This window comes from Cydia fagiglandana, chromosome 14 (assembly GCF_963556715.1).
Source record: "Cydia fagiglandana chromosome 14, ilCydFagi1.1, whole genome shotgun sequence".
NCBI lineage: Eukaryota > Metazoa > Arthropoda > Insecta > Lepidoptera > Tortricidae > Cydia > Cydia fagiglandana.
In genome coordinates this window covers 13,334,193-13,349,390 of record NC_085945.1, presented here as the reverse complement: position 1 = coordinate 13,349,390, position 15,198 = coordinate 13,334,193, and the positions used below count along the sequence as shown (strand labels likewise).

The 15,198-nt window shown below is 37.3% G+C and overlaps 3 protein-coding genes and 1 pseudogene across 3 annotated transcripts in view; 1 reads left to right on the top strand and 3 right to left on the bottom strand.

Annotated features, from left to right (window-relative positions):
- The window catches only part of LOC134670808 (transient-receptor-potential-like protein), a 75,726-nt gene that overhangs the window by 36,642 nt on the left and 23,886 nt on the right, over positions 1-15,198 (bottom strand). The window contains exon 14 of the mRNA XM_063528630.1: positions 7,191-7,386. Within this exon, the coding sequence (XP_063384700.1) occupies positions 7,191-7,386 (196 nt within the window). The remainder of the gene's footprint in view (positions 1-7,190; positions 7,387-15,198) is intronic.
- LOC134670548 (tektin-1-like) lies at positions 8,952-10,329 on the bottom strand. Its single transcript, XM_063528355.1, has one exon. It carries the CDS (start codon positions 10,246-10,248, stop codon positions 8,962-8,964), a length of 1,287 nt encoding a protein of 428 aa, XP_063384425.1. The 5' UTR covers positions 10,249-10,329; the 3' UTR covers positions 8,952-8,961.
- Positions 10,384-11,773, top strand: LOC134670862 (tektin-1-like; annotated as a pseudogene).
- On the bottom strand, positions 13,089-14,715 carry LOC134670804 (tektin-1-like). The gene has a single exon (XM_063528625.1). The coding sequence runs from the start codon at positions 14,646-14,648 to the stop codon at positions 13,362-13,364; it is 1,287 nt and encodes a 428-aa protein (XP_063384695.1). The 5' UTR covers positions 14,649-14,715; the 3' UTR covers positions 13,089-13,361.

The window sequence follows — 15,198 nt, the reverse complement described above, 5'->3', positions numbered from 1 at the left end:
AACAAACATAACGAAGAGGACAAATCGCCAAACGTGAACTATGCGTCGCTGAAGAGTTTCGTTCTGATCTTCATCAGCAGTTCCACTTCATCCAATGTCACTTTTGTGAATGTATATGCTTGATTTGTAAATAAAAACACAAAAATCACTATATGTATGCCTTTAAGATTTGAGGAGTTCCCTCGATTCCTCATGGATCCCATCATCAGAACTCGAGATTGACAAAAATGCAGCTTATAAACTTATCTTGCTTAACAAACATAACGAAGAGGACAAATCGCCAAACGTGAACTATGCGTCGTTGAAGAGTTTCGTTCTGATCTTCATCAGCAGTTCCACTTCATCCAATGTCACTTTTGTGAATGTATATGCTTGATTTGTAAATAAAAACACAAAAATCACTATATGTATGCCTTTAAGATTTGAGGAGTTCCCTCGATTCTTCATAGATCCCATCATCAGAACTGGGTTTTGACAAGAACGGGACTAATCTGCATATACTTATACTTTTTACAAAACATTTTAATATATGTCTAAAACTAAAAACCCTCATAAGGTACCTTTTCCCGTGGGACGTCACAAATCTAGTTTGAGTATATGTAACGTGGATTTTAAATAATTATCGATCACCTGTCATATGGCAGGTGAAGGACGCTTCGTTCACCTGCCATTGCATCATTCACCTGACTTTTTTGGACAGGTTAACGAGACTTAAGACAAAAGTACAAAAATTTCAATAATATGCAGCTTTAACAGACAGGATAGTTTTTATTCCTAAATTAACACACAAAAGCCATATAACCGCTATATAATTATATAGTTACGAGTATTAGTTGTGGTATCAGTGACATTAACCTGCCGCAAAATCTCATCCACCTGGCAGTTTTAGCCAGGTGGACGATATGCAGGTGATGGGGAAAATGGCAGTTATATCGCGAATACACAAAATGTATTAGCTTGATGAACTCCATACTTAGGCATATAAAACTAAACTATTGTTTACGTTACATATCTTGATAGTAATGCGATAGGTTACATAATTAGCAAGATATCGACTCCAGGATAAAGAGTACTTACCCATTACAAACTCCAATATCCGATACTTTGTCGTTTGTGTTTTATTTGCGAAGCACAATAACCACGTCTTCGTCCTACCAGGTGATAGCTGATGAGTGACGGCTTCAGCTCGTGCGGAGTGAGACGGGAAAGGTGCGGTGGGGGTTATACAATCGTCGTGAATGTGACGCGCCAGGTGACTGTTAAGAATTGCCTTGGACAAACTTTGAAGCCGAATAACTTAAAATATAAGTATAATATTGTTATGCGATAGTAATACTTTAAAACTTAAGGATATATGTTAATAAAATACGGTAATGCCGTTAAATTAAGTTAATATTTTGTGTGGTTTTCATAGCTCGGAACATCAGTACCTCGCGTTGGGACACGGCAGGTTAACGGATAAACGTAGTTACAATTTTTTTTTTTGTAATCAATATTTATTAAAAATTTTTCAAAGTATTAGGCCTCTGTGTAAAAAGTCTCTCTAAATATGTATTAATTTTTTATATATAAAAATAGTACATAACGAAAAAAAAGTTCTAACATAAACCTATTTACAGGTGGCGGTGCCAACTTTTTGAGAAACGACCTTATCTTACCAGTATTAGTTTACGTCAGTGTTTAATTATTAGTTTATTAATTTTAAAGTACGTATACAATATTTTCTTAGCGTAATTTAGTAATGGAAATAAATTGGTTCGATCTTTATTGAAAGGGATGGTATTCTGTACCAACGCTTGCGTATTTATGAGAATAGTGTTTACTTGTTAAAATACCTATCAGTGATATATTTTTATATGAAGATTACGATGTGAGAGTAAATGAAGTATAAAGATCCCTACATAGAAAAAGGGAACGTTCATGTTTCATGCCGCAATGCGACGCAAGTACCTACCTACATATTATGAATAGATGTTGAACTAAATTAGTTTGATACTTACTGAACCTAATTATATTGAAAATTGATGTTTTGGTGGAAGAAAAAGAAATACTTAATGTGGGGGAGGATATGTTTACAAGCCATTATTTTTATGAAGTTAAAATGATTTTATTGAATTAGTAGTGCGATATTGGTAATTATGGCTCAAAGGTGGAAATAATTACAACTTATATTATTTATCTGTTCTCGATTTAATAGAGATTGATATACTACCTATTGAATGTATTTACATGAAAAGAAATATTATTATCGACATTCCTAAAGAATTATTAACATTTTGAAGTATTTGATTCCTATTGATGGCATGAAGTAGATACGATCTATACTATATATTTATTGGTTATTGACAAATTGTTCAGGTGAACATTTTTATGGTTAATTTTGCACTAACTGATCGCAACGTAAAGTTAGGAGTCGTACTGTATACTTGGAACGCAGTCGATTCACGCAACTTGAACCTAATGAATTGTATTCCTGACTAAGGTCATGATTATAAATTAGGCCAAGGCCTATCACATTTATTATATCATATTTAAAGGTTAAATTATCTATGGACTTGCCATCAAATATAGTTTACAGCTTATGGGATGGGACTATGGGTTCAGTATTCTTAGCTTAGTGTGAAAAGAAGTAGGTAGAGTGGCTGATGGAATACTTTACGTTTCTTTTCCTCAGATACCACTTAGGGTTTGTGAAACGTATCTAGCCTTTCGCTGAGTCTTAAACTCCTAGGAATAGGGAGGTAGGGGAAGGAAGCCCAATCGACGGGATCTCCCACAGGGATTGGTTTAGGATGACTCCAAACCCCATCAAGCATTGAGGTAGCATAGCAGCTAGCATTCAGATGTTGTTAGGTTGTAAATATAAAGTTTCCCTTAAGTAGTGACTTAAAGGGCTTATCCCAGGAAAAATGCTCCTCAATGTTATCCGGAGTCCAATAGGAGTAGGGGATTTTTACAAAAAAAATATTTTTATTTATTTATATATTCTACTATTCACTCCACTGAATATAGATGGACTGTGAGTACTTCAGCGAGGCAGAACTTCTCATTGCTACTCACTAGTATCCAGAAAGCTCATTATCAATTGCAAGCAGTATTACAATATTTAAAATACTTTAATTCTAAAATAAATTATCATTGTGTTTGTTATCTTACCTTTATTAAAATATATTCTTTAGTACATTGCATTTCTCATTTACCTACTTTTATTAGTAACCTTTCTTATTATGCTACTGTTTGATTCCTATGGGTTAATATCAAATTATTACTGTGCTCTTCATTTAGCTAAGTTAGTTTCCGGGTTTATAGTTTTGTAACTCTCCTCTTTGTAAAAGAACCAGGGGTTATTACGTACAGCTACGAGGTCCTACCATTTCCTAGACGATCACATCACTTTTATGGCCAAAAGTTTTAAATGCAAGACAGAGACAAATTATATTCTTAGGTAAAGTAGGTTTGCTTTGAGGGTTGCCTTAGATATATGGGATAGGAAGGTTTGAGTGTAGTGTATTATAGGGAGAGTCATTCTTGACCGTTACAATTTGGTGCCGTGACCAGGATAAATTTAGCTTCACCAGGATAAAACCAGCTTCACTGTGTATTTATGTGAGTAGTTCGTTAATTGAGTCTGTCTTGCTAGTGGCATGCGAGTGCCACAATTTGTTGCCGTGTTATGGATGCAAGGAGTTGAGAGTTACATGTTTATTATGTTAAATTATAATCTTTAATTTTCAGTTTATCGTAATTACTTGTTGTGTGTATAAATGTGGGTCAAAACTTTACTGAAAGGGGGGGCACGTGAAAGAGCGGCGAATTTGACGAATGAAGTTGCAATATATAAACGGGATTTATTTGTGTTGTTTTTACTCTTATTGTTCTATGTTATTTACTTTTGTTATATTTAATTATGTTTTTCTTTAATTTGTTTCTTCTTTTAAAGCGTAGGAAAGATAGAAGCCTATCAGGCATGATTCAAGGCAAACTGTGAGTAATGTCAAGAACTGAAACTAGCATTACAATTGTTTCGAAGAGTATAAGAGATGATTGGATTGGTAAGACTAGATGAAGAAAGAGTTGTATAGTATTTTTTTAATATCATAAAAAGGTATGTGCGCATGTTAGAAATAATTTCAATTTGATTTGTAACTTTGTGTGTTAATTTGTTTTTCTACAGGGTTAATATTGCTATATTAAAGTAAATTAGATTCATTTCGTGGTTTATATTGCTGCATAATCGACGTGTTTTAAATTTCAACTAACGGTAAATTATTTGATAGAAAAGTTTCTGTATTTTTTTCGGTACATTTCATGTACAAAAACAAAATGTCCTATAATTTCACGGACGTAAGACACGACGGTACGACACATTCACTAAATATCCTTCCAAATTACTTTGTGTTATTAAAATACACTAGGAAAACATCGTGTTTGTACTTTATAATTATTGCAACTATTAATAAAACACTGACACACGTATTATTTGATAATAAAGCTAAATGAAATATCTATTGCCACGTACTACACACTCGCGCGATCGTCTCGCATGGCAGCCATCTTGTCTCCTCGCCACGAACGGGAACTATTTATTTGTTAGTGAGAAATCTTCGTAAATTAAAACAAACTGTAGCGACATTGGCTTCCGAGAACATTAAATGTAGGTATTAAACTTTTACTGTGCTATTAAGCTTTAAGCGGTAAACTAGGATTATTATTTGTTAGTTATGCACGCGTACGTAATTCGAACAAACAGCAAACACAAACCAGAACTGACAAAAAGGTTCAAGTAATTATACACTCAAATGATAAAAACACTGGTACTTAGCTCGTGTTTAGATGTCCTAGGTCTTCTATTATCTGACGCCGTCTATTTCAAGCTCCTTTTAATAACTTCTTCTAGTAAATCACTCCGTCCACTGACAAACTTCGAACGTACTCTTACGAAAGTCAGACAACGAATGCCCCGTGGCCCCCGCGCAACTGCTTTTTGTCAACCTATGTGGCTCGCGCCTGCGCAGAACAAACTCACGCCGCGTTCTACACTGCTACAATCCGAGTAGCAAACTATGGTGCAACTTTTGTATCAAAATATGTTGACTTCTATTGATTCTTAACTATCTCTTGATTATATTATATTTTGTTCAAAGTATTTTGCCTTTATCATCATGTATGTCTATAGATATCAATAATATTCCCCACGGTTGTTAGCTTTTAGAGCTGTCGTAATTTACTCACCCTAATTTAGTGACAGTACTTTAACTCCCTAACACGCTTTTACTACCTTATATGGCCATGCGTCCTGCGCTCGCACTTTTATTACCTTATATGGCCACAAATCATGCGCTAAGCTTCCTGGCTTATGATTGGTCTGCGGTTAATATGGTGCAATTTGACTGCGCGACCGAGTATCGACATGTTTTGTATTATGTTTTATTTAATTTTTAAAATAGTATTAATTTGATGAATAGTGAGTGATTTCTGTAATAAATCAATACATCATGAATTCATGCAACACATAATTGATTATATAAATAAAACCATATTAATATTATATGTATATATAGATTTGTACGGAACGGTAATACCGTACCGTCACAGCGCGTCAAGGTAATGTTGAACACCTCGCCCGCTTAGCAACTTCTGCTGCTGACTGTTATTTATCACAGCAGAGGACTGTCATCGCACCTAGTGCATAGGTCTCCAACTCTCCGCCCGCGCAGCTGAAAGCAATCCCATTAAGGAAACTGCACGGAATGTACACCGTTTGTTCTGATTAAAAACCGAATTGAATTATTATAGTAATCCTGGATGAAAAGGAGTAAATTGATATTTGCGGAAGCGTAATTTATGAGATTAATAAAAGGCCAATTCGAACGTGCACTGACATCGATACTATAACTGCTATAGGTACTAGACAACGATATTAAAATAAATGATTATGTTCTATTTTTTGTCAAAAATTTCATTTTTATTGGATGTTGTTTCTTTTCGAAAATAAAGGAATGTTTCTTTTAAGTGAAATCTGCTATCTCCACTATTTAGACTATGCTTTTCCTCCAGGTATTAGAAAATTCCACCTTGTATACGATATATACTATCAATTTCAAACAACTTTGGTTTGGTTCACCGACACATTTCCGACCTCCATCAGACTACGAGTAATGTCAAAGCACATTTGTCATTCTGTAAACAATTAGCACGCAATTAGAACTCAAATCTAACCGGTTAAATGATTCATGAAGACACTAAACCAGAGATATATATAACTCCGTATAAGATAAATAAAGTCTAAGAAAAAAACGTGCCTCGGATGTCAAGCAAAAGTCACTCTCGAATAGATGGCGCCATATACCTTTGGCCTATTGTCGGTAAGATGGCGTTCGCGACACCGTTTGATATTTAACAATTTTAACACGTATCAGTGAAAGAACATGGGTCAGTGTGGAACAATAAAAATTTATAATCATATATCCGTAAACATATTTTAATTCATTTATACATTTTCAATTTTATTTTAAGTTTTAATCGTGTGTCGATAGATGGCAGTAAATGTACCGTGACTACAAAATTTACTTTGACAGGACCCCTCTATACTATCTATTCTTTTTGCACTAAACTGACTGCGAACTAAGTTTAAGAATAGACACTAAGTTAAATATTAATGGCAACCGAGTTCTAACAGGTTCTAAATTTATTATGATAATGTCGAGTGGCAATCCGTCATCTCTGCTTACCAAGAAACAGATTTTTAAATTATTTATTCATTATAAGTGACCGACTTCTGGTCTGTCGTGTTTCGGAGGTTCCGGGGCAAACTGCCGAATCCGACACAAGACCAGAGGGCCTATACCGCGAACCATGTTCGACGTGTTGCCACTAGCGACCCCCGTGCGGGCAAGGCAGCTTTCTCGCACAGAGAATTGCAGGAACGCTGCCTGCGTGTTGGGCACCCTGCCGAGGGCACCAAATATTGATAGAAATTTTAAATTATTAGTTTTAGTTATTTTAATTGTAGTTAATTTTACTTTTATATGCCTGTTCTTATTTATATTGTTTAAATAAATAATATTTAATAATGTAAAATAAACTTAATTGTTTGTTAAGTGGGCCATACTGAAAGTTTCTGGATATGAGGAAAGTTATTTTTTCTCAGTGGCCAGTCCAGGAATTTTCAGTATGCCCTAAGTACTTACGTCAATCATAGCATAAGAGTTGGACATCATAGCGATGAGCAGATTCAGCAGCACAATGACGTTGATGACGGAGTAAGAGCCGAACATCAGCAGCCCCCAGAAGCGAGTGTAACTCTTGATGCCAGCCAGCTCGAAGTTCTCCAAGCCCACCATCCCGAACGACGCCCAGAAGAGGGATTGAGACGCTTCGAATACGCTGGTGGTAAAAAAAAGAATTAAAACACCGTGTGACAAGGATTTCAAAAGTAAAGACCGGTCCGTTCATATAATTACGAGCGAACATGGAACATGTGTATAGTCAGCCAAGAAAGGCAAGAAAGTGGTCTACCACTTTTCGACTCTATCATCTGATTGATATATACGGTCAGTACCTACCAACGAACTAGAAGTCGGACCAAGAATGGTGTGCAGAGGATTTGATAGCCCACGCAGTGCAAGTGTTATTTATACATCATAATAAATAAATAAATAAATATCATAGGACAATTTTACAAAGATCGACCAAGTCCCACAGTAAGCTCAATAAGGCTTGTGTTGTGGGTACTAGACGACGATATATATAATATACACATATATATTTAAATACTTATATGTTAGAACAAATACTTTAAAAAATATTTATTCGTCAATATTTTAATATGTAAACAAATTAAAATGTTTCAAATAAGTTTTAAATAAGCTTAGTTCTTTGTGGTTCAGCCAAAAAAGGACCCTCTAAATAATTAAAAACCTGATAAATTATGTGTCTGTTGACTGTTCTAATGGCCCTTGCACATATCGAAGATATTTATCCATTTGTATCACATAATACGAGTACCTACCTAATAAAAATAGTTCCAGATTATCTAAGTCTTCTTCCTCGTGTTATCCCGGCATTTTGCCACGGATCGTGGGAGCCTGGAATCCGATTGACAACTAATCCCAAGAATTAAGACGAAAGCGACTGCCATGTGACTTTCCTACCCAAAGGGGAAACTAGGTCTTATTGGGATTAGTCCGGTTTCCTCACAATGTTTTCCTTCAACGAAAAGCAACTGGTAAATATCAAAATGATACTTCGCACATAAGTTCCGAAAAACTGGTTGGTACGAGCCGGGGTTTGAACCCGCGACCTCCGGATTGAAAGTCGCACGCACTCACCGCTCGCTAGCGCATTCCCTGCCAGGGGGCGTGGCCTAGGAACAAACTTGTATGAAGGTACGGGAAGGTACGGGTAGGAAGGAACGCACAATGTGCGTGGGGGGTAGTGAATGTGCTAGCTAGGCCACCAGCACTCTAAATTATCTAAGTGTTTCAATCAAACGAAATCTAATAAAACAGACTTTAATCATTTATTCAACGGTTCCACAACACGACTAACAACGGTTTAACTAACATATACGATAGTTATAACACAGCAATAATGCAAATAACTCACTACCTTAAACTAAAAATATAGCAAAATAAAATAACTGTAAATATCAATTTTAAATAAAATAATTAATAATAACAATTTTAAATAACAATAAAAAATAAAAATAACAATTTTAAATAAAATAATTAGAAATAAAATAAATATAAAAAACTATACAAGCGCTATGAAAATCACGTTCAGATTTGCGGATATACTTATTGTATCCATGAAGCTAAAAATTGTAGGTAATAAATTACCCATTTGGCTTAATAAAGCTCTTCGAAAAACATTTTTATATTTACGAAGTACTCTACCCGATTTTTTGAAAAACTCCCATATTGAAAAAAATTAAAGTGTACCAGCAAGCAATTGGCATAATTAATAGGAATGATAGTCCATAGTGGCTCTCAAAGTCATGCAATCCACCTCATCAATCTTCAAAGTATTCATCTTGACGTTGATATCTTCTTCCAATTGGATTTGTGTCTGCAGCAAATAGCGCAGAGAGGCCGTGGCTTCCTGCAGCATCTGCTGGAGCTGCTCCACGCTTTGCCGGAGGCTCTCACACTCGTAGAACAGGGACTGCCCCGGAGGATCTTTCACCAACTCAGCGCCTGCTCTCTGAGACCTCCTACCGAGTCTCGTGTGTGCCAAACCTATGTACCCCTCCTTTTCAGCTAGGGCCTTCTGCAACTCTACAATATTATTCTGCATGTCAGAAATCTTCTGCGCTGTCTCATGATGCATCTCCTCCAGCCTCCTTTTTGCAATATGAGTCTCTTTAATACGCTCATTGAATTCGTGGTTGCATTTTTTATAGGCTGTCAATAAATCATTAATAACTTGTTTGATCAATGTATCAATGTATACACGTATCGGCCGAGCGGAAGACACTTCTCGTGCCGCCTGCTGTATGTTCTTGGCGGAGTACGCATTGTACTCTTCAGCTGAAATATCAGCAGGGTCTAGATTTGAATAGCCTTCGTAAATGGACAGGCATAAATCAGTCGGTTTTAACGTGAGTGACCCTTTATCGGAATCGATGGCAGCTTGCTTGTACTGTAAATCGCGATCTAGTAGGTACCGAACGGAACGCAGTCGTCGCATCTGTTCGTTCAACTGCTCTAAAGCTCGATTCAAAAGACTTTGACCCCCGAGGATTGTAGTTATTTCATTTTGCAGCGCATCTTCAACATTATCGACAGCCAAATCGATTCCTAACCGGCCGTCTCTCAATATGAGGCATTTTCTACAGATCGTAAGAGCATTCGCTTGCAGTGAAGCTAAGCAGTCTTGCAGCCGGGTCTTGTACATACTTAAAGCTTCTAGCTCATTGCAAATCTCTTTTCTTTGTACTTTCAACTCTCCTTTATTAAATTCAACATCTCCAATTCGTTCTTCAATGCGCCGGTCGGTGGTTTCTTTTAAGAGTTTCGCGCTTTCTTTTGTTTGGTCGCGGACTCTCTCACATTCTTTAAGGATCCTGTCGGCGAGTTGGGCCTGGTCTTCGGCGTTTCTGTTTCTTGCGCCGTTGGTGAGCTTCCACTCTGCGAGAGTGAACTTAGCAGACCTGGGGGGTATGCAGACGATCGCCTGCTGCGATAGCCGCGTGGTGGCCACCGGGGCACCAATTACGTTGACCACACCAAATTGTGCTTCGGACATTTTGCTAAATATATTTCTAAAAACTATTTGTAAAGAGGCCACAAAAATAAGAAAATATTACACAATTAAATCATTCCGTTATCAAATGTTTGTCAAACCTGTGACAGCGAACAAGTGTTTTAAAAATATATTCGGATGTGTGCAAACGAAGGTTATATTAGTGACCCTTGGTTTATTTTAGAGTGAGTCAGATCAAGAAAAGTTTGCACCGATTTTGATAGCGCACGCAGTGCAAGTGTTAATTTAAGCGTCAAATTCTTCTATGAAATTATGACATATTAATAACACTTGAACTGCGTGTCCTGTTAAAATCGTTGCAAATTTTTCTTGGTCTAACTGTGAGATTGCCAGAGAGTCTAATACGAAACAAAGCTACTTCTGAAAGGCGCATTGAGGAACGTATATCAGATGTTGAATTTAATAAGAAGGAGTTATGTCCACAGAGAAAAGAAATCTGCATCGAACTTGAAGCCATGAGTGTGTATAAAACTAGGCTGCAAATTGTCTGGCCTCTTTAGAACAAAATGCTTTAAATATATGTAGAAAATGTCTCATGCTGCGAGACGGCAGGCTGGGAATCGATCTAGTGGTCGACAATGTAGAAGCTGCTTTACAAGAAGAAATATCAACCATTCTTGGCGCCAAAAGCCTATCGGAGCGAGCTCTTGAGCAGTTGAATGAACAAATGAGACGCCTGCGTTCCACGCGATAACAGGTCGATCATGATTTGCAATACAAACAAGCTGCTATTGATGTCGATAAAGTTTCGCTTACATTAAAACCAACGGACATATGTTTACCTATTTACGAAGATTACACAAATCTGGACCCAGCAGACATATCAACCGAAGAATACAATTTCTATTCCTCTAAAAACATACAACAGGCAGCGAAAGAAGTGAGTTCCGCGCGCCCGATACGAGTATTTATTGACACGTTATTGAAACAGGTCATCGACGACTTGTGGGCGGTTTATAACAATTATAACAAATGCAATCATGCATTTAACGAGCGTATACAAGCGACCAAGCTCGCTAAAGGAAACCTGGAGGATATGCATCGTGAGTTCACAGAAAAGGCCCATGCCATGCAAAAGAATATTGATTTGTTGAAGAAAGCCATAGCTGATAAAGGAGGATACATCGGTGTGGCGCGTACGAGGCTTGGGAGAAGGGCTCAGCGAGTTGGCGCCGAGTTGATGAAAGGTTCTCCAGGTCAAGCCCTGTACTACGAATGTGAAATGCTTCGCCACAGCACTGAGCAGCTGCAGAAGATGCTGCAAGACGCCACGGCCGCTCGTCATTATCTGTCAGTAGGGAATGCAAATCGGTTATTTTTTGTATGGAAATAATCGGTTTTTAACCGAAACCGCGGTTATTTCCATACAAAAAATAACCGATTTGCATTCCCTATCTGTCAGACTCAGATCCAGTTGGGAGAGGACATCAATATAAAGAATACCTTGAAGATCGATGAGGTGGATTGCATGACTCTGAGGGCGACAATGGACTATCAGGCATATTAAAGAGAATTTGGCACATATTCGAGAATATGGAAGTACCTATTAGTCATAGTTTTGATTTTATTTCATGAGGTACATTGATTAACCGTGTTTCTGTTTACTGGCATTCCGAACTTTTCGAAGTCTTTCTAATGAAAGTTTTTCTATAATACCTATATCATTAAGTTGCTGAAAATATCTATCTATCAATGATCTAATTCCTTTAAACAAGCAATTCTTGTTTAATTATTTATTTATATACAGGTATCTCGCAAACGGCTCTAAAGATTTCGATGACATTTGCTATATGTGGGTTTTCGGGAGCAATAAATCGATCTCGCTAGGTCTTGTCACTAAGAAAACGTGCATTTATGAGATTTTATATATTTTCTGAGCAAAGCTCGGTCGGTCAGATATTATACTTATTATCAGACACCGTAAATTTTATAGCATTTTTGGAGTTACAACTGAAATGGTAAACTAAGGTTAATATAAAAAAAAGAAACGGAAATGGGCAGGGCATGTAGCAGGAGTGACAGACGACCGATGGACCTTAAGGGTGACATTGAGGAAAAGTATCGGAAGACCGCGAACGAGAGGTATCGTCTTGGGTCGTCCCATTCGTTTTTCGTCAAGTTATTAAATTAGAATCTCGCGAACGAGATGGGCGGACGAGTTAACCAAAATAGCTAGTCCTAACTAGATGCAAATAGCCCAGAATAGAGCAAATTGGGGATCTTTGGAGGAGGCCTTCACCTGCGGAGGGGTTCTTGCAGATAACTATTTTTAGTCTCAAAAAAAAATTGTTAATCTTAATATAAAATTAGTATTTAAGTAAAAAATGTATTACGTTACGGTTGCAAGAAATAAAAGCCTATTTTATTTTTATTTTATTATAATATAATGAAAATAACTAAAAATATACCTTATACTAAAAAATATAGCAGAATAGGATTAAAAAAATTATACAAGCGCTAGCTAAGAATAAGTGGCATAAAGTCTTTCCCATTTCCGATTGCAAATGTTAACGAGTACTTAACTCATTTATATTACTCGTTACAGACTTTCAGACGTTTCAGAATAATACCCACGCGTATAAAAATATGGAAATCATGTTCATATTTGCGGAAATACTCAGTGTTTCTATGAAGTATAAAAATGGTACCTAATAGATGTTTTGTTACCCATTTGCCTTCATAAAAAATTTCGAAAATAAATGTTTATTTCGGAACTATTTGTAGGAAATTACCAGTGAATGAAAAGTGAAGTAATTTCAAATAAAAATATTGTTATATACGAATTACTAGCCGGAATTTTTAAATAACTCCCATAATTTACTAAAACTCCCAGATTACAAAAAAGAGCCATACGATCTGTGGTCCAGGTAGCACAGGAAACCTCAGTAAGACCATATTTTAAAGAAGTAAGAATATTAACTCTGCCGTCGATAGTAATCTGTCAGATAGAAAAGAAATAAATTAAATAGATAAATAATTATAATATATGATGTACCTAATAATAAATTGACTCGTAATATGAATGATACCTATTATAAATAAATGAATATGAATACTAAGAAACATAAAAGTGTACCAACAAGCAATTGGCATAATTAGTAGGAATGATAGTCCATAGTGGCTCTCAAAGTCATGCAATCCACCTCATCAATCTTCAAAGTATTCATCTTGACGTTGATATCTTCTTCCAATTGGATTTGTGTTTGCAGCAAATAGCGCAGAGAGGCCGTGGCTTCCTGCAGCATCTGCTGGAGCTGCTCCACGCTGTGCCGGAGGCTCTCACACTCGTAGAACAGGGACTGCCCCGGAGGGTCTTTCACCAACTCAGCGCCTACTCTCTGAGACCTTCTACCAAGTCTCGTGTGTGCCAAACCTATGTACCCCTCCTTTTCAGATAGGGCCTTTTGCAACTCTACAATATTATCCTGCATTTCACAAATTTTCCTCGTCGTCTCATGATGCATCTCCTCCAGCCTCCCTTTTGCAATATGAGTCTCTTTAATACGCTCATTGAATTCGTGATTGCATTTGTTATAGGCTGTCCATAAATCATCAATAACTTGTTTGAGTAAAGTATCAATGTATACGCGTATCGGCCGAGCGGAAGACACTTCTCGCGCTGCCTGCTGTATGTTCTTCGCGGAGTACGCATTGTACTCTTCAGCAGAAATATCAGCAGGGTCTAGATTTGAATAGCCTTCGTAAATGGACAGGCATAAATCAGTAGGTTTTAACGTGAGTGACCCTTTATCGGAATCGATGGCAGCTTGCTTGTACTGTAAATCGCGATCTAGTAGGTACCGAACGGAACGCAGTCGTCGCATCTGTTCGTTCAACTGCTCTAAAGCTCGATTCAAAAGACTTTGACCCCCGAGGATTGTAGTTATTTCATTTTGCAGCGCATCTTCAACATTATCGACAGCCAAATCGATTCCTAACCGGCCGTCTCTCAACATGAGGCATTTTCTACAGATCGTAAGAGCATTCGTTTGCAGTGAAGCTAAGCAGTCTTGCAGCCGGGTCTTGTACATACTTAAAGCTTCTATCTCATTGACAATCTCTTTTCTTTGTACTTTCAACTCTCCTTTATTGAACTCAACATCACCAATTCGTTCGTCTATGCGCCGGTCGGTGGTTTCTTTTAAGAGTTTCGCGCTTTCTTTTGTTTGGTCGCGGACTCTCTCACATTCTTTAAGGATCCTGTCGGCGAGTTGGGCCTGGTCTTCGGCGTTTCTGTTTCTTGCGTCGTTGTTGAGTTTCCACTCTGCGAGAGTGAACTTAGCGGACCTGGGGGGTACGCAGACGATCGCCTGCTCCGATAGCCGCGTGGTGGCCACCGGGGCACCAATTACGTGGAGCACACCAAATTGTGCGTCGGACATTTTGCTAAATATATTTCTAAAATATTTGTAAAGAGACAACAAAAATGTTATGATAGTCAAAGAGATTCAACCACTACGTTAAGATAGTCAATTTGAATATTTGACAACTAAGTCATTTCGCGAACAAATGGTTGTCAAACATGTGACAGCGAACAAGTGATTTAAATTTTTTTTTGCTGTGTAAGTATGAAGGTTATATTAGTGGCTCTCGATTTCTTTTATCTATCCTTAACAAATCCATATGTATACATTTTGATGCAATTTTTTTTGAACAGGTATATGCAGCTCGGAGTAATTAACAATGGAGCCGCCATTAACAGGCGTTCCCCTCTGTCGAAAAAAGGCGGCCAATGGTCAACCACATGTCAACCATATGTATGGACTGACGTTTATCTGACATGACGTACCTATACATTTGATGCTCGGAGTAATTAACAATGGAGCCGCCATTAACAGGCATTCCCCTCTGTCGAAAATAGGCGGCCAATGGTCAACCATATGTATGGACTGACGTTTATCTGACATGACGTACCTATACATTTGATGTGCC